At 43.6% G+C, this 24801-nt stretch overlaps 1 protein-coding gene across 1 annotated transcript in view; it reads left to right on the top strand.

Moving 5' to 3' along the window:
• Positions 1-431: 431 nt before the first annotated feature.
• Positions 432-24801, top strand: part of LOC126235125 (E3 ubiquitin-protein ligase lubel) — a 443689-nt gene continuing 419319 nt past the window's right edge. Inside the window, exon 1 of the mRNA XM_049943859.1 lies at positions 432-558. Within this exon, the coding sequence (XP_049799816.1) occupies positions 553-558 (6 nt within the window). The 5' untranslated portion in view covers positions 432-552. The remainder of the gene's footprint in view (positions 559-24801) is intronic.

The following is a 24801-nucleotide window of genomic DNA, read 5'->3' as shown; positions in this document are numbered from 1 at the left end:
ATAGGGGTGTCCGGGCACTTTTGTTCACATTGTGTATGTAGGCGCCTGATGTTGTTGACAACAGGGCGTAAGGCCACCTTAGGGAGTCCATGAAGTCGAGGCGGTACAGGTGCTAGTACCAACAAGTACGCAGTGCTTGTGAATGACGGCCTCGTTGTTGGGCACAGCCCGCTTTTCTTGCCTGCCGGAGGCGGCACGATAGGCGCGCGCTCAGCGACGCCCGGTATGCCGGTGGGCACGCGGCGGCCCTCCGTAGAGTCGATGAACCGCGGCGGCGGCGGCGGCGGCGGCGGCGGCGGCGTCTGCTGGAGGCTGGGACCGCCGCCTCCGCCTCCACAGGCCGCGGCCGCCGCGGTTTAAATTAAGCCTTAGCCGGGCGCGGCAAGGCGGGGTGTCGCGACCCACCCTGGCGAGTTTTCAGCGCCGCACCAGCAGCAGTACGGGCGCTATAGGCGTCGCCGCCATCGCCGCCGCGGGACAGGAATAGCCGCGCCGGGCCGGCCAGTGCGAGACGAGCAGCGGCCGGCGCTGGAGCCCGCCCAGTCCGCAGTCATGAACGTGAGTAGCCCGCTCCTCACCTCACCTCACTAACACACCGACGTGGACCCCTGGCCTAACAAAGAAAGCACGCACCCAACGTGTCACCGAAGTTTGTTCACCATTCCCACGATTGTAGTACATACTGAAATGGTTCAAATGGCTCTGAGCACTATGCGACTTAACTTCTGAGGTCATCAGTCGCCTAGAGTACATACTGAAATGTAACAAATGCAGCACTAGTACTACGAGCTTCTGGTGCATTTCAGAGAAATCGAGGTTCTTGGTTTACGACCTTAAGTTGAATACCATACGGGAGTGTTATGTTGGCAGAAGAGCCAACACCGTGTTACTAGAGGAGACCGAAATGCACGCGTTTTAGCTCACGCAGGCTGGCGTGAGGAGGGAAGAACTATACTGACGTGAGGTCTGGAACATGACAAGGAATTAGAATTCAGAAAGCGGAGGTAATTAGTTTGATACTTAACTTTAATCCATTAATGATGAACGTCGCTCTTGACGGTACATGATTCACAATATTATCTGTTCAGAATTCATTTTAATTACTGAATATGGCGCCTTGCTAGGTCGTAGCAAATGACGTAGCTGAAGGCTATGCTGAACTGTCGTCTTGGCAAATGAGAGCGTCTGTAGTCAGTGAACCATCGCTAGCAAAGTCGGCTGTACAACTGGGGCGAGTGCTAGGGAGTCTCTCTAGACTAGACCTGCCGTGTGGCGGTGCTCGGTCTGGAATCACTGATAGTGGCGACTCGCGGGTCCGACGTCTACTAAAGGACCGCGGCCGATTTAAAGGCTACCACCTACAAATGTGGTGTCTGGCGGTGACACCACAGAGAGCGTCATCCGTCGTGCAGCGGCGGCAGATTGCAAGTTCCAGTCTCGTCACTTTTTTACCTTCCACCAAACATGTGCGTCGCTACAATGAATAATGTTTATTTTGGGAGGAGCAATAATAATAATGTTGATAGAGCAGGGTTTCCGAAACTGTTTCCTCGGAACATTTGTGAAATGAAGTGATCGTATGGCATTTATCGGCCGGGATATCCCCTTCGGGAACATTTGTGATCCACGCGAAGTGAATAAAAGCTCCGCGAAAGATTATTAATAACATGGCAGTTTTATACGACATTTAGTCTATATTAAGTACTTTTTTAAAATTTCTTTGCTATTTCTCTGTTATTAGACATTTTTTAAAAATTTTATTAACCTTCAAAATAAACAAGGTGTTCCGTCAGAATACCAGGATTCTCAAAGTGTCCGATCAGAGAAAGAGTTTGGGAAGCCATGTGATAGAGGAACATCTTTGGCGAAGTGTAGTAGCCATGTAATAAGGAATCGCTATAAAATGATTATTTATCGATACATTCATGCACTGAACGCAGTGAGGTCACACCGTCCCATATCTTCTCTGAATCACTTACAGCATACGGCTGATACTCGCACGACTGTATCACTATTCCTTGTTATAACATGCCGCGAATGTTTCACAATGACCGTATCATCATTATTATTGCCCCTTTCCGTAGAAATGTTTAAAATGGTTCAAACTGCTCTAAGCACTATGGCACTTAACATCTGAGGTCATCAGTCCCCTAGACTTAGAATTACGTAAACATAACTAACATAAGGACATCACACACATCCATGCCGGAGGCAGGATTCGAACCTGCGACCGTAGCAGCAGCGCGGTTCCTGACTGAAGCGTCCGCAGCTCGTGGTCGTGCGGTAGCGTTCTCGCTTCCCACGCCCGGGTTCCCGGGTTCGATTCCCGGCGGGGTCAGGGATTTTCTCTGCCTCGTGATGACTGGGTGTTGTGTGCTGTCCTTAGGTTAGTTCGGTTTAAGTAGTTCTAAGTTCTAGGGGACTCATGACCATAGAAGTCCCATAGTGCTCAGAGCCATTTGAACCATTTTTGAACCTGACTGAAGCGCCTAGAACCGCTCGTCCACAGCGGCCGGCTCGAAGAAATGTGATTCGTTGTAACGCCACAAGCAGTTGATGGAAGATGAGAAGAAAAGGAAAAGGAAATGACACGAGTCGACTGCACCACGGAAAGACTTCTTGTCTGCCGCCTTAGCCGGTTATGCTGTCGCTGGTGTTGAATGGCGGGAGCTCTCTCTTGGCATGCAACAGGTTTGTAAAACATTGGACATCGATTTCTCAGAAACAAATCGTGTTCGACGAACATTCATTATATCTATACTCGCATATGTACTACAGTCGTGCGAAACATCAGCAGAATGTTTTCCTTTCTAAGACATATACATAGTCATGTGGGGCATAGGCTTACCACACATCTCTCCCCAACATTAACTTCCTCTTCCGAAACCAGAGCCAATACTTATTTAAGATGGGGTTCATCCGATCACTGGAATGAAGCGTTGTATTGCGACGTACTTGACTTGCGTTGTTTATTTACAATACTGTACTCCTGATTTATTTGCTACTGCCTTGTACCAAGTGTAGGTACTTCGTTTGTGTACATACATACATACTATCTGCTTTCGGTTTCCAATAAGAGTTGTAGTTTATATTCTCAAATAAAAGTTTGAGTATTTTAGGTAAAAAAGTGCTTTCCTGGATGATGCTGGAGGCACATCACAAAACAGTTATTCATCGTATCCTCATTTTAGAACACATAAGGAGCCATGTTGGTGCACGATCTCGGTAGCAGTGGTTCCAGGCGCTTCAGTCCGGAACCGCGCGTCTGCTACGGTCGCAGGTTCGGATCCTGCCTCGGGCATGGGTGTGTGTGATGTCAAAAAATGTTCAAATGTGTGTGAAATCTTATGGGACTTAACTGGTAAGGTCATCAGTCCCTAATCTTACACACTACTTAACATAAAAAACCTAAAAAACACACACACCCATGCCCGACGGAGGACTCGAACCTCCGCCGGGACCAGCCTCACAGTCCACGACTGCAGCGCCTTAGACCGCTCCGCTAATCCCGCGCGGCATGTGATGTCCTTATGTTAGTTAGGTTTAAGTAGTTCTTACTCTAGGGGACTGATGACCTCAGATGTTAAGTCCCACAGTGCTTAGAGTCATTTGAACTATTTGATCTCGGTAGCCTACCTGATTGGCGGGTTACTACGTAAATCGTGCTCGTCGAAACAGAATGAATTGGTCAATTCGATCTCATACTTCGCCACAATGTGTAATTTAGTGTTTGCTGCTGTTGACACGAGTGAGTGTATACACAAGCAAAAATCACTGCCGCCGCGAGCCCCACCGACAGCAAACACTTCCTACCGTAGACGACACCAAACCCTTACTCTGGAGCGGCAAGACCTGCTCCGTTTCCTTGTACCTGCACGCGACACGATTTGATTTTTTAATTTATTTTGACACCACTCTTCTGTGACGACCTCTTCACCTCAGAGTAGCTCTTCAACCTAGCGTCCTCAATTAAATATTGGATATTTTCCAACCTCTGTCTTCTACTACAGCCAATACAGGTTTTATCCTCTGCCGCTCCTAATGTAAAATGGAAGCTATTTCTTGATGTCTTATCACAGTCCTATCTCCCTGTCCCTTCTCTTGTCAATATTTTCCGCACGTTCCGCATCTCGCCGATTCAGTATTTGATAAAGCTCTTCTTAAAAATAGTGTTAACTTGAACTTCGTGTCATACATACTGCTTAATAAGCTCGTCACTCAACATATTTTATATAACAGCAATCATTCTTTTGCTAATAAATTATTATTTATACATTACTTTACCCAATATGCCGATTCGTGGTGCCGTATTGCAGAACGTCCTTGCAAGGTTATATCAGCCGCTACCATTGGAATTCGTTTCTGCACCGACCAATCATCCTATCAAGAAACTATCCGTGACAGTATCGGGAATAACATTGAGATCTTAGAGTGACAGTCCGTCGCGCTCATCACACAGTTACAAAGGCGGACGATGAGGAAACAATTTCTCTTTCTAGTACTGTCATCTATCTCGTGAGAGACATGTAACTTAATTACTCGACTAAAATCTTCACTTGCCACCGTTATGGGCGGCACGTAAATCATTTTTTCCTATATATACTGTCTGTTTCGCTTGGCTTTAGTTCAAACGCAATATCTGGTCTTGCCCATAGGGACAGTTCATTCATTGTCGGTTTGACATTTACCTCGGTGACCAAACGTCGTCCCACAATCTAAGTTGTAGATGGAAGGAAACTAACTTGCCATCTAACGCACTACTTCCCGAGCGGAAAGGCGTGCCGGTCCCCGGCACGAATCCGCCTGGCGGATTAATGTCGTGGTCCGGTGTGCCGGCCTGCCTGTGGTTGGTTTTTAAGGCGGTTTTCTGTCTGCCTCGGCGAATGCGGGCTGGTTCCCCTTATTCCGCCTTAGTTACACTATGGCGGCGATTGCTGCGCTAACACTGGCTCCACGTACGCGTACACCAGAATTACCACGCAAACATTGGGGTTACACTCGTCTGCTACGAGAAATTCCCGGGGGTGGGGGGTCCACCGGCAGCCGAAAGGCACAATAACTCTGGGTTCGATGTGGGGCGGCGGTGGGGTGAGTGAACTGCTGTAGCCTGTTGTGGGGTTGTATACCACTGAGGACTACTGCGGAGACGAAGCCTCACCGTCGTTTCTATGTCCCCAGTTCAATACATACATACAAGGTATATAAAGTTGGAGGGAAAATGCAGCTGTGGCCAACAGTTTGGTACGGAGGAAGTCGTGTTAGAAGATGGGACCGTTTTTGTGGCTAGGATGTGCTTCCTTTATTGTGCTTAATGCGGAAAGATATGAAGACATTTTAAATATTCATTTTAGCATGCACCTGGGCATGTTTAGGAACTTAGGAAACCCTGATGACGGACAGGCGGCAGTTTGAGCCTCGCTTCCTCCCTAATCGATTATAGTGTTGTAGTCACTGTACTACCTCGTTACGTTATCACCATCCTGAAGGAAGCTGGTCCTAAAGGGTGGATGGGAGAGAGACGTATTATGCACCTAGCTGTTTACCCTTGTTTTATGTGTATTCGAATTTTAAAGAAATGCTGCTTTCACGTTGAGTCGACGTCGAGGTCGTGAGAAACATGGTACTCGCCCATGTAGCCGATGACATAATAAATCTGCCGCTGAGTAATTCAGGTTTTCGATAGGTGTGATCTACTGATGCAGTATTACGGAAAACTCAAATTAGCCAAATCGTGGTCTTACCTAACTACGTCCCGAATACTAGTGTTGTGTTTTATTCGTTAACAGTTCTCTGTCAGCGACTAAACTTTAATCTGCAAGAGATAGAGGAGGAAGATAGTTACGCTACGTTTATCTGTTCATCGTGTAACATATAGTTCGCGTGTACTCTGGTTTTAAAAGGAGGCTAGCGTATAAAATCTATTTGATGTCATATGGCGTCATAGTTATTACAGACGCACCTCTGTTTATTTCAACAAATCTGGGGGAAAAATAAGCTGTGAACTTACTAAATGAACTCTCCTAGAACTGAAGTGAGGTAACTTGTGGAAACATTGAAGAACCTAATTAAGGACGGCCGGACCGTGCTTTAAACCTCGTTTCTTCCGAATGGATGTTCTGTGATGGTATTTCAGTTGAATGGGTGATCTTGGAGTGAATATACGGTACCTGTTCACAAATGGAAAACCGACGTGCCATTCACTAGACGATTCCGTATTAGCGATAACAGCTCAGCGGTCACGAATTCGGTCCGCTTTAATGATCCAGATTCGTTTCACAAGGTGTCGGTCTAAGAACTGTGTACTAGGGTGAAACCATTTGAGATATTTGCTATGTAGCAAAAAGCTGAGAGTGGTTAAATGTGTTAGAGCCATTCTATGTGTTGATATAATTTATGAGTTGCTTATGCAAAATCACAGTTTTGACGAGTAAAATTTTTAAAATATGGATTTGTCTCAGCAATGAATTCCATCAGACTGTTTCCATGTGAGGAACGCCATGGTTATTTACGGAGCTCGAGACAGGTAACCTGGGCTTCAGTATTCTGTAAATGTTGAGGACATTTTGTTCAGATTCAGGCCTTCTGTACATAGGATGTATCTTCATTAATCTGTGTATTCAGAGACTGTTTCCTGGTGGCATTTCAGGCACAGGAACAAATTACTTATATATTTATAGCACAGGTCGGTAAATTATGTCCAGATTTTAGTGGTAGATGCTCTCAATACTTATTTTGTAAAGGAAAAAATTGAAACTGTTTTGATTACCGAAAACGGAAATATTTTATTAGTGTAGAAAGACTAGAAAATAATTCGTAGATGCTACATACCAAGAACTTCATCCACATTAAGAAAGTTTCATTTTCAACGTTTGACACTCAGGTGGTATCACATTCTTTGCTATGACGTACAGCCACGTGTAGACAGATTGTTTGTACATATAATCCATACCCCCCCCCCCCCCCATGAACCATGGACCTTGCCGTTGGTGGGGAGGCTTGCGTGCCTCAGCGATACAGATAGTCGTACCGTAGGTACAACCACAACGGAGGGGTATCTGTTGAGAGGCCAGACAAACGTGTGGTTCCTGAAGAGGGGCAGCAGCCTTTTCAGTAGTTGCAAGGGCAACAGTCTGGATGATTGACTGATCTGGCCTTGTAACAATAACCAAAACGGCCTTGCTGTGCTGGTACTGCGAACGGCTGAAAGCAAGGGGAAACTACGGCCGTAATTTTTCCCGAGGGCATGCAGCTTTACTGTATGATTAAATGATGATGGCGTCCTCTTGGGTAAAATATTTCGGAGGTAAAATAGTCCCCCATTCGGATCTCCGGGCGGGGACTACTCAAGAGGATGTCGTTATCAGGAAAAAGAAAACTGGCGTTCTGCGGATCGGAGCGTGGAATGTCAGGTCCCTTAATCGGGCAGGTAGGTTAGAAAATTTGAAAAGGGAAATGGATAGGTTAAAGTTAGATATAGTGGGAATTAGTGAAGTTCGGTGGCAGGAGGAACAAGACTTCTGGTCAGGTGACTACAGGGTTATAAACACAAAGTCAAATAGGGGTAATGCAGGAGTAGGTTTAATAATGAATAAAAAAATAGAAGTGCGGGTAAGCTACTACAAACAGCTTAGTGAACGCATTATTGTGGCCAAGATAGATACGAAGCCCATGCCTACTACAGTAGGACAAGTTTATATGCCAACTAGCTCTGCAGATGACGAAGAAATTGAAGAAATCTATGATGAAATAAAAGAAGTTATTCAGATAGTGAAGGGAGATGAAAATTTAATAGTCATGGGTGACTGGAATTCGAGTGTAGGAAAAGGGAGAGAAGGAAACGTAGTAGGTGAATATGGATTGGGGCTAAGAAATGAAAGAGGAACCGCCTGGTAGAATTTTGCACAGAGCACAACTTAATCATAGCTAACACTTGGTTTAAGAATCATGATAGAAGGTTGTATACATGGAAGAACCCTGGAGATACTAAAAGGTATCAGATAGATTATATAATGGTAAGACAGAGATTTAGGAACCAGGTTTTAAATTGTAAGACATTTCCAGGGGCAGATGTGGACTCTGACCACAATCTATTGGTTATGACCTGTAGATTAAAACTGAAGAAACTGCAAAAAGGTGGGAATTTAAGGAGATGGGACCTGGATAAACTGAAAGAACCAGAGGTTGTACAGAGTTTCAAGGAGAGCATAAGGGAATAATTGACAGGAATGGGGGAAAGAAATACAGTAGAAGAAGAATGGGTAGCTTTGAGGGATGAAGTAGTGAAGGCAGCAGAGGATCAAGTAGGTAAAAAGACGAGGGCTAGTAGAAATCCTTGGGTAACAGAAGAAATATTGAATTTAATTGATGAAAGGAGAAAATATAAAAATGCAGTAAACGAAGCAGGCAAAAAGGAATACAAACGTCTCAAAAATGAGATCGACAGGAAGTGCAAAATGGCTAAGCAGGGATGGCTAGAGGACAAATGTAAGGCTGTAGAGGCTTATCTTACTAGGGGTAAGATAGATACTGCCTACAGGAAAATTAAAGAGACCTTTGAAGATAAGAGAACCACTTGCATGAACATCAAGAGCTCAGATGGAAACCCAGTTCTAAGCAAAGAAGGGAAAGCAGAAAGGTGAAAGGAGTATATAGAGGGTCTATACAAGGGCGATGTACTTGAGGACAATATTATGGAAATGGAAGGGGATGTAGATGAAGATGAAATGGGAGATACGATACTGCGTGTAGAGTTTGACAGAGCACTGAAAGACCTGAGTCGAAACAAGGCCCCCGGAGTAGACAACATTCCATTGGAACTACTGGCGGCCTTGGGAGAGCCTGTCCTGACAAAACTCTACCATCTGGTGAGCAAGATGTATGAAACAGGCGAAATACCCTCAGACTTCAAGAAGAATATAATAATTCCAATCCCAAAGAAAGCAGGTGTTGACAGATGTGAAAATTACCGAACAATCAGTTTAATAAGCCACAGCTGCAAAATACTAACACGAATTCTTTACAGACGAATGGAAAAACTGGTAGAAGCCGACCTCGGGGAAGATCAGTTTGGATTCCGTAGAAATACTGGAACACGTGAGGCTATACTGACCTTACGACTTATCTTAGAAGAAAGATTAAGGAAAGGCAAACCTACGTTTCTAGCATTTGTAGACTTAGAGAAAGCTTTTGACAATGTTGACTGGAATACTCTCTTTCAAATTCTAAAGGTGGCAGGGGTAAAATACAGGGAGCGAAAGGCTATTTACAATTTGTACAGAAACCAGATGGCAGTTATAAGAGTCGATGGGCATGAAAGGGAAGCAGTGGTTGGGAAGGGAGTAAGACAGGGTTGTAGCCTCTCCCCGATGTTATTCAATCTGTATATTGAGCAAGCAGTAAAGGAAACAAAAGAAAAATTCGGAGTAGGTATTAAAATCCATGGAGAAGAAATAAAAACTTTGAGGTTCGCCGATGACATTGTAATTCTGTCAGAGACAGCAAAGGACTTGGAAGAGCAGTTGAACGGAATGGATGGTGTCTTGAAGGGAAGATATAAGATGAACATCAACAAAAGCAAAACGAGGATAATGGAATGTAGTCGAATTAAGTTGGGGGATGTTGAGGGAATTAGATTAGGAAATGAGACGCTTAAAGTAGTAAATGAGTTTTGCTATTTGGGGAGCAAAATAACTGATGATGGTCGAAGTAGGGAGGATATAAAATGTAGACTGGCAATGGCAAGGAAAGCGTTTCTGAAGAAGAGAAATTTGTTAACATCGAGTATAGATTTAAATGTCAGGAAGTAATTTCTGAAAGTATTTGTATGGAGTGTAGCCATGTATGGAAGTGAAACATGGACGATAAATAGTTTGGACAAGAAGAGAATAGAAGCTTTCTAAATGTGGTGCTACAGAAGAATGCTGAAGATTAGATGGGTAGATCACATAACTAATGAGGAGGTACTGAATAGGATTGGGGAGAAGAGAAGTTTGTGGCACAACTTGACCAGAAGAAGGGATCGGTTGGTAGGACATGTTTTGAGGCATCAAGGGATCACCAATTTAGTATTGGAGGGCAGCGTGGAGGGTAAAAATCGTAGGGGGAGACCAAGAGATGAATACACTAAGCAGATTCAGAAGGATGTAGGTTGCAGTAGGTACTGGGAGATGAAGAAGCTTGCACAGGATAGAGTAGCATGGAGAGCTGCATCAAACCAGTCTCAGGACTGAAGACCACAACAACAACAACAACAATCTATACACAAGCACCCTCGTTAGTGTGAAATGCTTTTTAAATGACTGAGACACAATTCAGGAGCGATGAGGTGGTGCACTGTTTTGCTGGAAGTACTGGTCGACGTCATGGTGTTGTTGGAGAACAAGTATATGCCCATGATCGGACAATGGGTTGGTGTACCGAAATGTTTTGTGATTCAGGGTGCTTTCTGTGTAACTTGTAAAATAATAAGTAAAATTATTTATTTACGTACGTAAATGTAACATACGCCACTCCTTCTGCGAAGTTATGAACATAATTTATTTAGTTATTTTCCAGAGAGCTACAGCAACGAGTTCGAATTTTTTTTAAAAGAACATTATTTTTTTTTTTTTTGTTACGTAGCTGATGTATTTAAACTAACTCCGTACAAATAAATCCAAATCAAATGTCTATCAATGTTATTTATGGACCTGGAAACATTTAAAGTTTCAGGGGTGGATTCTATATGTTGTACGCAGGTGGCTGTATTCAGATGAACATTCTTGGGCTAATCTTCATTTAAGTCAGATGTTCAAATGAATGCCCACTATCCTGAATACATAACTCAGTGCGTCTTCTAAACGAGTTGAGGACGAGATGTACATAAATAAAGTTGCTATTGTCAAGGAGCAGAACTTTGCCTCGATGTGTTGACTGAAATCGTCTGGGGATGTGGGCTCGGGAACATCAACATGATTTTTTATATACCCCTCAAAAACATATTTAATGGTGGTAAATCAATAAATCAAACCTATCAGAGTACCTGCAAAGTAACGTGGGCCGTTGATTTCATCTACAAGAATTGTACACAATACATTAATGGGTCAACTCCTTCGACATGAGGTACCCACTTAGGATTTTTTGTGGCCTAGTAATGTATCATAATTTTTGGCTTAGTTAGACACTATAGAACCTTGTATAGCGTTCGGAGTCAAATTATTTACGACCTATTCGCAGATAGTAACTCTTCGAATGCAATCGTTCACATGCAGCTCCTGCGTCAGTAACAGATTCACCACACTGATATAAGGCTGAAACCAGTGACTGCAGCTAACATAAACACGTCTATATCCACGCTTCTTGCTAGTCTTCAGTGCTACTGCTACACCTACTGAAAGTACTCGTTCCTCAAAGCCGTTGGTTAGCAACGTAAGATCGTGATGGTCGATAGAGCTTCTCGACCACGATATGTCACGGAACAGGCTACGGCTTCTTCACTGACATCGTATCGACATTGCCGAGTGTCGGTAGCATGTCAACGTACGCTTTGGATATGTATGCCGTGTTTCTTCCGTGACTGATCGAACCTCGTTTGCTTGTGCATTCTGTCGTACCTCGTATATGGCATTGTGAGGACACATTCTACATCGTAACTGAACATTACTTCAGACAGCTCATAGAGGAAGCCCGTCGCATAGCACCTGAAAAGTATTCATCCGAAAGTCTGAGCAGAATATGTTCCATGCATTTCTTTCTTTTTTTAATTCTTAGTGGAGAGTCTTTCCTTTTCTGTCTTTCCTTACTCAGCTTCCTGTGGTTTATCGGTTCTGCCTACGGACGTACAAAACGTTTTGGATTTCTTCTTGATGGCACATAGGATCGGCCTGGGAACTGCGCCTTTATTCGGCAAGAATGGTAGCCGTCAGGTTGTTAAGTCCATCCACGTGCGCACTGAAAAGTATCTTGTGTTAAGTGTAGCTTGTTAATTCCTAGAATTCCGTGAGTTTTCGCGACTCTTCGCTTTCATGCTACTTTATTCTCAGAAAGTATATAGTGAAGTTTGGAAATTCATATATGGAAATATATAAAACCTTCCGCTGAGAGGTGTTTTTGGGGCATCATGACCGCCTTTTATATGTACCTGTCAGATACTAAACAGTATTCGTACAAACATTGCCTCCCACTTATATCGCTGACATGGTTTTCCAAAGCAATTTTCACAAAAAATATGAAATTAAAAAAATCAAATACGGAGGTTTCACGTCTTTAACTTGCTGAAAAACTTCCGCTTGTTGATGTTTGCCTCGTATATCAGGGAGTAAAAATAGTACATCTCCAGCGTCATGTTCTTTATCGGTTTCACAAACTGAAGAAATGACAGATTAAGATCTGAACTTCTTTCACATGCAGAAATCTTCTGTTTCGTTAAAGAAGTCATCATCATGTAATTTCATGTCCACCCAGTTTCAAAGTTAGTTAACTGCCTGTTCCTATTATTTTCCCACCTCTTGTTATGTTTCGGAAACCTTCAGTATACTCTTAAAAATTTCATACGCCCCTTGCATACTGATACTAATTTGTAAGTGTCGCAGAATACTTAAGACGTGGCACAATTGAATATGATTATGCTCTTGTACGCAGGTATTCTGACCTCTTACGTAAGATATCATCGAGGAAAAAGAGTTCTGTCATTTCATTTTGCTGAGTGGGTTACGAAAAATTTTAAGTGTGCAAACTAATCTTTTTGGAGTAATAGACAGATTGCGTAGAGGTTAGTGGTTTTAGTTCTAATGTTACATCTGTGAATGTAGCTGGTGTGATAGATTCTTCTTATGTAAAAATTCGGTTTTCGTTCCTCAGTTAGCTGTTGTATTCAGCCTACTTTCTCTGGCAAACATGTCTCTGTTATATTGAGACAACCAATCTTTCCTGAGTTAAATCAAATTTATTGTTGAAAACGTAAACAAATTCACACAACCGTGTGCAAATTGTTCTGTTGATTTTTTCTGGAATTATTAATATTTACATATATTAAAGTAAAGTGTGTTTATGGAAGATCATTCACATGTGAGCTGCCGACCGGAGTGGTAGCGGTTCTAGGCGCTACAATCTGGAACCGCGCGAGCGCTACCGACGCAGGTCCGAATCCTCCCTCGGGCATGGATGTGTGTGATGTCCTGAGGTTAGTTAGGTTTAGGTAGTTCTAAGTTCTAGGAGACTGATGACCTCAGACGTTAAGTCCCATAGTGCTCAGAGCCATTTGAACCATTTGAACATGTGAGCTTAGTTTCTTGGACTACGTAGAATTAGGGCTCGTTTAGTGGAAATCAGAAAAACAAAAGACCCCCAACTAAGTCTTGTCAACACCATCCGAGTTTTCCTCCGGAGTGGGTAAGTTGGTTTCTCTACTCCACCGTGTTAGCTATTTAATGTAATTTTTTGTTCCTTATATGTGGAGGAACCGGTCACTCATTGCACAATCAGGTCGTCAAAGAAGGAGCTTATGACCAATAAAACAAAATTGTTCCCAAGAAGTGAAACATCTCAGTTTCGCGGAACAAGTCAACCTGATTGGACAGCTTACATATGTTCTCCGTTTTAGTTTACCTTGGCCGCTTTAGAATATTCACCCACACTCAGGAGCAGAGTTAGTCCAATTCACTGGGTATACTGAATTTCTGTGAGTGGCGAATTATAGAATATCTTTCAGGTCGCACCCATGAATGTCTTACCCGTGTTTTCTAACAACAGTAAGGGAAAGTGTTTTAGTACTGATCACTTTTCAGAGTTTTGCCTCTAAATGTAATAAAAGTTTAATATATTTTCTTATTCTAATTTGAAATGATAGCAATCAATTTCTGTGTGCTGCAGTCTTTTTCTGAGATTACAGAAATTACTCGAGAAAAGTAAAGTTTTCCCAAATGTGAGAAATTGTTCCAGGGCAAAACCTGGTCATGTACCTAAGAAGAAATATTTCATTAAAATTGAAAAGTACTGCATCCGATAAAATCTTGTCAGTACTGTATCTAATAGTCTATGTGTTCCATTATTACTCTGTTACATACAATAATCAATAAGTAAAATCAAATTAAGAAGTGGTATCAAAAACCAGTTACTACTTAACGAGATTTTGAAACAGAAGCTATTGGCAACTAACTCAAATTTCCATTTTCAAGACGGGGAAAATTGTTAAGACATTAAAGAAAATCAATTTGCAAGCATGACGCATTTCGTGGTAGGAAAGACCTTCGGTTTCAGTGTTCAAGATGGTGTACGACCGACGAAGTATGGCTTAACCGTTCACACAATACACAACTGCTGTTAAAAATATAGTGTTTTACTCACCACAAAACTCTCTAACAGTAGAAGTACCTGTGCCATCCAAATAGCTTTAATACATTGTACAGCACTGAAATGTGTAGAGCTCATGATATTTATAAACGCTGGGCAAAATAAACTCATTTCTCACAACATTAAAAACTGCAGAAAATTCTGGAAGCTGCCACTAGTCTCTAGAGCGCGTTCGTTAATGTAATTTTAAAATCGGTCACTAAACTGAAACATCGACCCATCAATCGGAAATGACCCTGTGTTCCTAGGTACACTACCCTCCGTGTACAACACTCCCCCCACACACATTTATTTTCTGTTCTGTTTTGTTTCCTGTGTCTGGAGCTTCGATAAATATATTTCATCTACAAGCAACGCAAAAAGAAGGCTAAATGCAAAAAAAAAAAAAAAAAAAAGAGAGAGAGAGAGAGAGAGTAGGATAACAAGATGCACACCTCGTTAAATACTTTGGGAGACCTAAAATGTAGTTCTCAGTTGATGTAGTCATTTGGAGCATGTAAATGAATTATTAGGAATACAGTACGAAAAACTGAAAATGTAACGAGATTTAAAGGACACTAAAAGTAATTTTAATATGAGAATTATTTATTTTTAGGGCGATAGCACGTACTGCATGTGAGCTGGCTGAGCAGCGCCTTGTAAAAGTTGCAGTATGTTTACTGTGCTATTCGTATTCTCATAACGGCCTGGAACACGTCGTCGAACATTGTACTCCCATTCTGCAAGCCGTGGGAGAGACCACCAACTATCTACGTCTTTCTGGAAAGCCTGCCATGTATTCGAGGAAAGAGTAAGAAGTCAGTAAGTGACACGTGCAGGGAATGCAGGGCTGTGGGGCAAAATCTAATAGCCGAAGAAGTGGCACATGTGTCTCAATCTTGTGCAGAATGAACTGGGATGTTGCAGTGGGACAAATACCCTTGGAGAGCTTACCCTTGGACAGCTTTCCCTTTGACAGGGTACCCTTGGACAGCTTCCCACGATGGTTTGTATCGACCGCCTCCCGTAATCTAGTTAGGAGATTTCTATAGTATGCTCCTTAAGAGCTTACCGCACCATGGCTTGCGCGGAGATGGTTGGTCTTTGTCTTTATTGGCGGTAGCGAATCCACATGGAACCTCAGATTTCTTTGATTCTTTGTCTCGGGGTCACAGTGGCACACCTAGCACTCGTCCGTAGTTATTTCGGGGCTAAAGACGTCATCTCTATTGGTCTGACATAGCAACAACTTCTTTACGCTGTCTCGGTTTGTCGGTAGATCTGAACGGTTGGGAGCAGTAGCGCAACCCCGGTGGCAGTTACGTTGTTCATATTCAAAATGTTATGCAAAGTGTTGAAAACTGATCGATGATCGATTTTCGCTTCATCTACTACTGCTTCAATGGCGGTACCCCTGCCTTCGAGAACCTGGGCCTCCACCTCTCTCGCATTTCCCGGTTCTTCAAAGGGAAATGATCTTCCACTTCGTTCTTTGCCATTCAGACTTGTTTCACCATACTGGAAGTGCCTGCGCTACCTACTGTGTCGTATGACGGTGAATTGTTGTACACATTCACACAGCATAAACTGCACCATTGTTCCCCTTCAAATGCAGAAAACGAAATTACGCACAATATTCAACTTTATTTACGGGCCGCGTCGTTTTGTTTTGGATTCTGTAGGGGCGTGCTAATGTATGATTGTACAGAGATTTCAGTGCATACCATGATCGCAGACATGTCGCTGTAAAAAATCAAAAAAGTAATTACGTAACTTTTCAAGGTGAGAATTAAAACTTTGTGACTATCCTTTGTGGTCCAGAGTGAGGAAGGGGCATGTGGCAGTGGTGGGGGTAAATAGGACCACTGATACGTTTAACATATCCTTCATCAGCAAAGTGATGCTGTAACTCCAGCAAGACTATGTGCCACTCACTGCCTACCGAATGTGTCAGTGGGCTGACAACCCCACTAATGATATGAGGGCGCTTGCCACCAAGTGATATGTGCTCGCCATGGACACAGGTCGGGCCAATTTCCGTGGCTTGCAGACAATTTTCTCCGTAGTTTCGCTAAATCGCTTATCACAGATGCTGGGATGGTTGCTGCTTGCTTTCAAGAGTACCCGGCCGATTGTCTTTGCCAACCTTGTCCATTTTCAGCTTGTGCTCGGTTTCCAGTGACGTCGTCTCCCTTCCTTTATTCGGTGATTTGCGAATTACTATAGCTGAAGAAGGTAGTTAGCAGACTTATTTGTGCCAACAGTAAGCAACGATACAGGCATCAAACACGACTTGGCATCAAACACGTGCCCGGAAGAGGTAGCCTGTTATTTCCAGGAGAGGTAACTTATTTTTCTGTAAGGAGGATGGATCCAGAAGCAGCAGGTGACAGGCTAATTCGAGCGTCTGTTCCGACAGAGCAGACACTGTCTCAAAGCTGCTGGCAACCATCCAGCAAGCCCCCGGGAACTTCCTCCTTTGCTGCCGAAGCATCGTGCGTACTTGGGTCTGCTTACATGTACTCAGGTGTCAAGTCAAAGCAATTGATTTTGACCGTTGCGGCACAGAAAGCTACGAGAAAAGACATACTGAAAGTCTCATAAAAGGAGGATCAGGTAGCTTCGCAACCAGAGGCCCACAGACAACATGTATGTTGGTACTGGAGGCACGTTCACGTGCTGTCTGTGTCCTGTGATATAGAATTTAGAAATAGTTTCTAGGTAGGGTGTTGATGCATAAAATTAACCTGTAGATCCGAGGATATCTCGAAGCGTGTGGAAAGGATAAGCCAAGGTAAGAGCTCGTAACATCTACTGTACTGCTGCTATCTGGATGACCTAACCTAATAAAAACATAAAACTTAAAAACCCATGTCGAGACCCAGGGGACAGGTTGATCAGTCTAGCGCTCCCTGTTTCATCCCCAGGCTAAGACCCAGCTGGAGGGAAATGCGCTTAGCATGCTGTGTTCTCGAGTGTTGACTTCCGAAACTGGAACTGAAGCTTCTATTTCAATAAGCTTATTAGCAGTCCTGTCATTTAAGGAGCATAGGAAGCACTAGAGATGGAAACTGGATTCCCAGTATGAGAGGTACTCTAGCCGTTTGACTCTAGAGGTGGAAGCTTCAAGCTATGGTCTGCAAGCATTTGCAAAGCAATGAAGGGTTGATCAAGATGAATATAATTAGTCCACCTACTATTTACAAAGAAGTGAAGAAACAAAGAGTCATAAAACAATATCAGGGATACACGCTCAAAATGCGCTGCGAGAAGATGTTACACATCGAAATAAACAGCTTTTGCTTATGTCTATAAGGAAAGACGTTCCAGACAGCTTCTGTCCGAAATAAAATTTCAACTAGATCAGTTAATGGAGGAGAACCACTAGCAAGTGACGAGATCGATGAAATCGTTGACATACTCATAACCTAAGTAATTCCAGGCGAGCTCAACGTGTGTGTGTGCCATGTGGGATGCATCGGTAAACGAATTCTCTCGCAGAAACCAAGTCTTTACGCCACGTCGGCGTACTTCGTCCTGTGAAAGCACCGCTCCTAGGCGTGTTTCGATGCTCTACAGTTACTCTGATGTAGTGGTCTATGTTAGGGATTCCAGGAGTTAGGAGCAGTCTGATTATCCAATCGCGACCCACAGCATCACTCTGGATATACACCCTACGACACAGCAGAATGACCACTTACAGGTCGCGTTCGCTTGTAGTTTGTCCACATATTTAAATACCGTTGTGCTGCAAACTGAAGTGAGAAAGATTCAGTCTGGAGGCAATACCTAGACTGCGGCTAGTGGATATGAGCGCTATAAAGGTTCTTTAAGTAGTGTTTGTCCAGCAAGGTAGGCGGGACAAGTTCCGTGAAGTTTGCAAAGTAGAAATGACACTGCCATAGCTGGGGGTCAATCGCATTGATATAGCTTAGTCGATAAGAGAAATTCCCATCGAAGCCCAGGTTTCCTGTAGGGCACAAAGCTTTAATCTGTCAGATAGTTGCAAGACAGCGCACCCTCAGTTGCAAAATGAAACGTACATTCCGGAAAACTATTCTGAGACTCATCAGAGAAGAGTATTTGTACGTCGCTTATTTGCACTGATGATTCTGTTGTACACAGGTGCCTTTTTTGCGTAAGAAGTCTTTCGTGAATAAAAAATTCTCCGTTTACTTGCCGCGTCAAAGAAGATAAAATTCGACTTCGACACGGGAAGTAAATAATACCTTTTATGCCAGTTGTGTATGTTTTTCGCGTCTGAAGTATAGAGCTCAAAATGTTAAATAGAAATTAAAAAAAACGTACTCTCAGTTCAAGATGAAAAAGCAGCCGCCACTTACATCTGCAGAGCTATTCCAACAATGTTTCTAAAATCGTGAAGCTCTGATTCGTAGGTTTGGTGCAAATCTTTCAATAGCACGCCATTTCGGCAAGTCACGTGCCCATAACCTACGCAAATACCGGGGAAAAGGGATCTCAGATTAACATGGAATCCGAATGACGTGTATTTCCTGACGCACCTCCACATCGCTGAGAGGTGGAGGCTGTTCTGAAGCAGACCGAAAATTCTGTGACCTTTCTGTTTCCAGGCACAACTAGACATCCGGGTGCCGCAGACTAACATATGATTGCTGAATATAGGCAGCAGTCTTTCCAGTAGCTACTGGGCCAACAGGCTGAAAGGTTGACCGGGCCTTGTAACATTATTCAACGTGGCCTTGCTGCCAAGGGGAAAGTGCAGCCGTTAAATATCCCGAGGACATGCAGCTCTACTATATGGCTTGATTATAATGGAATCTCCTTTGGTAAAATTTTCTGGTGGTAAAATAACGCTCCATTTAGATCGACGGGTGGTGACTACCCAGGAGGAGACAGTCATCGGGAGGAACAAAAATGGCACTCTATAGTAAGCAGGTTCAAGTGGATGTAGATCGTAGTAGTTATTCACATATGAAGAAGCTTGTACAGGGTAGAGTAGCTTGTCAAGTAGATTCAAACCAGTCTTCGGACCGAAGGTAACAACAACAATATCACATGATTTTCCTCGGACACGCGTCAAAAATGGTTCAAATGGCTCTAAGCACTATGGGACCTAACATCTGAGGTCATCAGTCCCCTAGACTTAGAACTACTTAAACCTAACTAACCTAAGGACATCACACACATCCATGCCCGAGGCAGGATTCGAACCTGCGCGGTTCCGGACTGAAGCGCCTAGAACCGCCGGCCACAGCAGACGGCCGGACACGCGTCAGTTTAAGACTATGTAGACCGGAACGCTTGTTCCACTACAAGAAACAAGGTGTCTACCAAGTCACCCATCATTAGGAACAATGTGTCGCACTGAAGGACTACCGCCATCAGACAGTTTCATTGTTACAGCCTGACTTTTTAGAAGTGATAATTAAAATTTTAGGACCACCTTATCGGTGAAATGCCGACCAGTGGAATGGATTGCATGACGTACATTGATTCCTCAGTCCGAGCAACCTTATTTCATAATTTGAGCATCCAGTAGTTTTATTCATTCACACACCACCCGATGAAAAGTATCAGGACATCTGTTAGTGGGAATTAGAATGGGGTGTGTTCATCCTTCGCCTTAATTACTGCTTCAACTCTACTGGAGACACTATCAATGAGGTGTCTCAATGTCTGTAGAGGAATGGCAGCCCATTCTTCCTCAAGAGCCGAAACGAGAGAATATAGTGATGATGGACACTGGGGTCTGGAACCTAATCGACGTTCTAACGTATCATTAAGGTGGTCCATTGGGTTCAGGTCGTGACTCTGGGTAGACCAAGGACTTTCAGGAATGTTTCTGTCCACAAACCACTCTTCTTTATGACAGGGTGCATAATAATGCCGATACAAATGATTTCCGTCTCCGAACTGTTCCTCTTACGTATGCAGCACACAAAGCTGTAAAATGTATTCACATCCTTCCAAATATAGTGTTTTCTTAAGTGCAATAAGGAGATCATATCCTAATCACGAAAAACACAATACACATGATGGCAGGTAACGTTCTCCAGGAACTCGCCGAATCTTAACGCACTCGTTGGAGTGGCACAGGCTACAGCATGATTCGTTATTCAAACCGTCTCGTTCCCAGTCATTCAGTGTCCAGTGGTGTCACTCTGGCGTCACTGTTTACATCACTTCAAGCATCGCTTAGCATCGACTACAGGAATCCGTGGCATGTGATGAGCTGGTCGACCATTGTACCCCATTCTTCTTAACTCTCAAGCGTAATTGTGCTGGCTGCATTGCTGGTCGTAACTTTAGAACTCACGAGTGACTGATTAATTCCGCAGATTTCATGCAATTTTTCACAACCACCATCCACTAAGCTCGACCGCCCCTGTCCGTCAGTGCCTGAGGTCTGACTGGGCTTGCTTTAGCTGTGGTTGTTCCTTCGCGTTTCCATTTCACAGTCGCGTCACCAACAGGCAACTTGGGGAGCAGTCGAAGTGTTGAAAGGGAATAGCTTTGTTACTCATTACTCTTTAGTGGTCTGCATTCAAAGTCCCTGACCCTACTAACCGCCGAATTCTGCTGTGACTGCTTTACAACGTTACAATACTCACCGCCTCCCTTTATAACAGCGGCTGCACCTCTCGTGACATCTAGTAGTCAATTCTGTACTACGTAGAGATGTCCGGATACTTTTGACCACATAGTGAATTCAAAGAATGTTATCGTGAAACTACCAGTGAGTGTGGTAATGATTGTTTTTAGACAACTACGTCCCGACAAGCGACCATCTTGAAGCCACAGGTTAACGCTTCATTCAAGTTTAATAAAATCTAAGCAAGTATCGTTGGCGTCAAATGTACACTACTGGCCCTTAAAATTGTTGCACCAAGAAGAAATGCAGATGATAAACTGGTATTCATTGGACATTTTCACCCAATTTGGGTGCATAGATCCTGAGAAATCAGTACCCAGAACAATCACCTCTGGCCGTAATAATGGCCTTGATATGCCTGGGCATTTAGTCAAACAGAGCTTGGATGGCGTGTACAGCTACAGCTGCCCACCCAGATTCAACACGATACCACAGTTCATCAAGAGTAGTGACTGGCGTATTGTGACGAACCAGTTGCTCGGCCACCATTGACCAGACGTTTTCAGTTGGTGAGAGATCTGGAGAATGTGCTGGCCAGGGCAGCTGCCGAACGTATTCTGTATACAGAAAGGCCCGTACAGGACCTGCAACATGCGGTCGTGCATTATCCTGCTGAAATGTAGGGTTTCGCAGGGATCGAATGAAGGGTAGAGCCACGGGTCGTAACACATCTGAAATGTAACGTCCACTGTTCAAAGTGCCGTCAATGCGAAGCGAACACGAGGTGACCGAGACGTGTAACCAATGGCACCCCATACCATCACGCCGGGTGATACGCCAGTGTAGCGATGACGAATGCACGCTTCGAATGTGCGTTCACCACGATGTCACCAAACACGGATGCGACCATCATGATGCTGTAAACAGAACCTGGATTCGTCCGAAAAAATGACGTTTTGCCATTCGTGCACCCAGGTTCGTCGTTGAGTACACCATCGCAGGCGCTCCTGTGTGTGATGCAGTGTCAAGGGTAACCGCAGCCATGGTCTCCGAGCTGATACTCCATGCTGCTGCAAACGTCATCGAACTTTTCGTGCAGATGGTTGTTGACTTGTAAACGTCCCCATCTGTTGACTGAGGAATCGAGACGTGGCTGCACGACCGTTACAGCCATGCGGATAAGATGCCTGTCATCTCGACTGCTAGTGATACGAGGCCGTTGGGATCCTGCACGACGTTTCGTATTACCCTCCTGAACCCACCGATTCCGTATTCTGCTAACAGTCATTGAATGTCGACCAACGCGAGCAGCAATGTCGCGATACGATAAACCACAATCGCGATAGGCTACAATCCGACCTTTATCAAAGTCGGAAACTTGATGGTACGCATTTCTCCTCCCTACACGAGGCATCACAACAACGTTTCACCAAGCAACGCCGGTCAACTGCTGTTTGTGTATGAGAAATCGGTTGGAAACTTTGCTCATGTCAGCACGTTGTAGGTGTCGCCACCGGCGCCAACCTTGTGTGAATGCTCTGAAAAGCTAATCATTTACATACCAGAGCATCTTCTTCCTGTCGGTTAAATTTCGCGTCTTCGTGTTGTAGCAATCTTAATGGCCAGTAGTGTAGTTATCTCGATATCAATGATCATTACAACAGCTTTTGATAGTTCTACGATGTCGCGCATCTTAATTTTCTCACTTTTACTTCGAGAGAATCAGACACCTCATTTACTGAAACCAGCTTGAATAGAATGTGCCGCATTTATCTACATACTGGAAATTAAATAGCCTACAACAGAATGAAGACAACAGTAATCCAGTACATGCTGATGTTCGCTGGCTATCAAACAGCTTTCTGAGACAAAGTTGCCGTGGTGTTCTAGCGGGTAGAGCGCTAGACTCCACCTTAGGTGTTCTGGGTTGAATTCCAAGTACGGACATGGATTTTTCCTCGATCAGGTCTCTCCAGGTCGGCCCAAGGTCGTCTCATCCTGCTGTCAAATGAATACCTGCGCTCTTTCCCTCACGTAAAGGGCGATCGGGCCGATGGCCCCATCAGCCAACCCCTCTTACTGCCGAGAGGAAGAGGCTACAGCCTACACGCACTCACACAATTAGCCTGGTGTCGCTTGCGCCACAGACTTTACTTTACCATTTTATATAGGGCAAAACTGTGTGTCTAACGGGGAACCAAATACGGGTGACTGCCTTTAAGGGTGACAGTTTCCAGTTGCACTAACTCTCATCCCGGGTTCGATTCCCGGCAGGGTCAGGGATTTTCTCTGCCTCGTGATGGCTGGGTGTTGTGTGCTGTCCTTAGGTTAGTTAGGTTTAAGTAGTTCTAAGTTCTAGGGGACTTATGACCACAGCAGTTGAGTCCCATAGTGCTCAGAGCCATTTGAACCATTTTTGAACTAACTCTCATGCACAGACTGCAAGACAAAAAACTTCCCCAGTTCGTGAAATGTTTTTGCTTTGATAAATAAGAGCCTAGGCTTCTGTGGTATTTAATATCATCATCATCTACACCACAGTTCATCAAGAGTAGTGACTGGCGTATTGTGACGAACCAGTTGCTCGGCCACCATTGACCAGACGTTTTCAGTTGGTGAGAGATCTGGAGAATGTGCTGGCCAGGGCAGCTGCCGAACATATTCTGTATACAGAAAGGCCCGTACAGGACCTGCAACATGCGGTCGTGCATTATCCTGCTGAAGTGTAGGGTTTCGCAGGGATCGAATGAAGGGTAGAGCCACGGGTCGTAACACATCTGAAATGTAACGTCCACTGTTCAAAGTGCCGTCAATGCGAAGCGAACACGAGGTGACCGAGACGTGTAACCAATGGCACCCCATACCATCACGCCGGGTGATACGCCAGTGTAGCGATGACGAATGCTCCTTCAAAACTTGTGAAGCCATCTCTTCATTGGTCTTCCTGAAGATCTTTTGCCTCTTGGTTTATATTGTTTTATAGCTTTAGTGATTCTTGCATGTAGCATTCTTTCTATATGTTCTTTCCATCTTAATTGATATTGTTTTATTATATTTTGCGTAATCGGTTCAGCTTGGATGTCATCATTTCTTTTTTTATCGAACAAAGTATATCCACCTACGTACCTAAGGAAATTCATTTCACACGCTTCTATTCTCTTTTCATCCCTCTTCTTAAAGATTCTATCTTTCGCATACATAGAGCATTGCTGGTATAGACATAACCTTATAGAACTTTAGTAGAGTTTTCTCTGGACTTACTTTCCTAATGTTCTACGTAAAGTTCCACAGAAATAGTTTAATAGATCTAACTTATTTTGTATTTCATTGTTTTGCTCTGTATGTAATATTGCAAATAAATAATTAAATGTGTTAACTTGCTGTACGATCTGCTTGTCAATTTCAATCTTAACTCTCATGGGCTGGTGTCCTAATAATGCCATTGATTTTGTCTTTGTGATGGAAATGTTCCGAATGTATTCTCTGGTTATTTTACTTAAATTAAAGACAGCTTCTACTAAGTCATTTACATCTGACTAACAATTAGTTGGTCCTCACCTAGAAGCAGTGTACTAACGTCCACATCGTTAATTTTAAAAACTTTTATTGTCTTTAACCAAGATCTGGTTACATCGTCGATATACGTATTAAAAAGATTGGGTGAAAGGGTACACCCTCTCTAACTTCTGGTTTGTTTCAGCCGTATTATGTTTGCTGTTTGCTATTTTTAATTGTATTTTTAATCATATATAAATCCTGTGCGGCTCTTACAAGGTGAAATGGAATCGCTCTGTTTCTTAAAATTTCTTACAGTCTGTTTCGACTTACTTTATCAGACGCCTTTTCGCAGTCAATGAAGGCACGAAAACTTGGTAAACTGAATTCCTGGTATCCTTATATTAGTTACGTAGCTAGGCAGT

Source organism: Schistocerca nitens, chromosome 2, assembly GCF_023898315.1.
Source record: "Schistocerca nitens isolate TAMUIC-IGC-003100 chromosome 2, iqSchNite1.1, whole genome shotgun sequence".
NCBI lineage: Eukaryota > Metazoa > Arthropoda > Insecta > Orthoptera > Acrididae > Schistocerca > Schistocerca nitens.
Note: the sequence above shows the minus strand (reverse complement) of the source record. Positions and strands in the feature narration are given on the sequence as shown.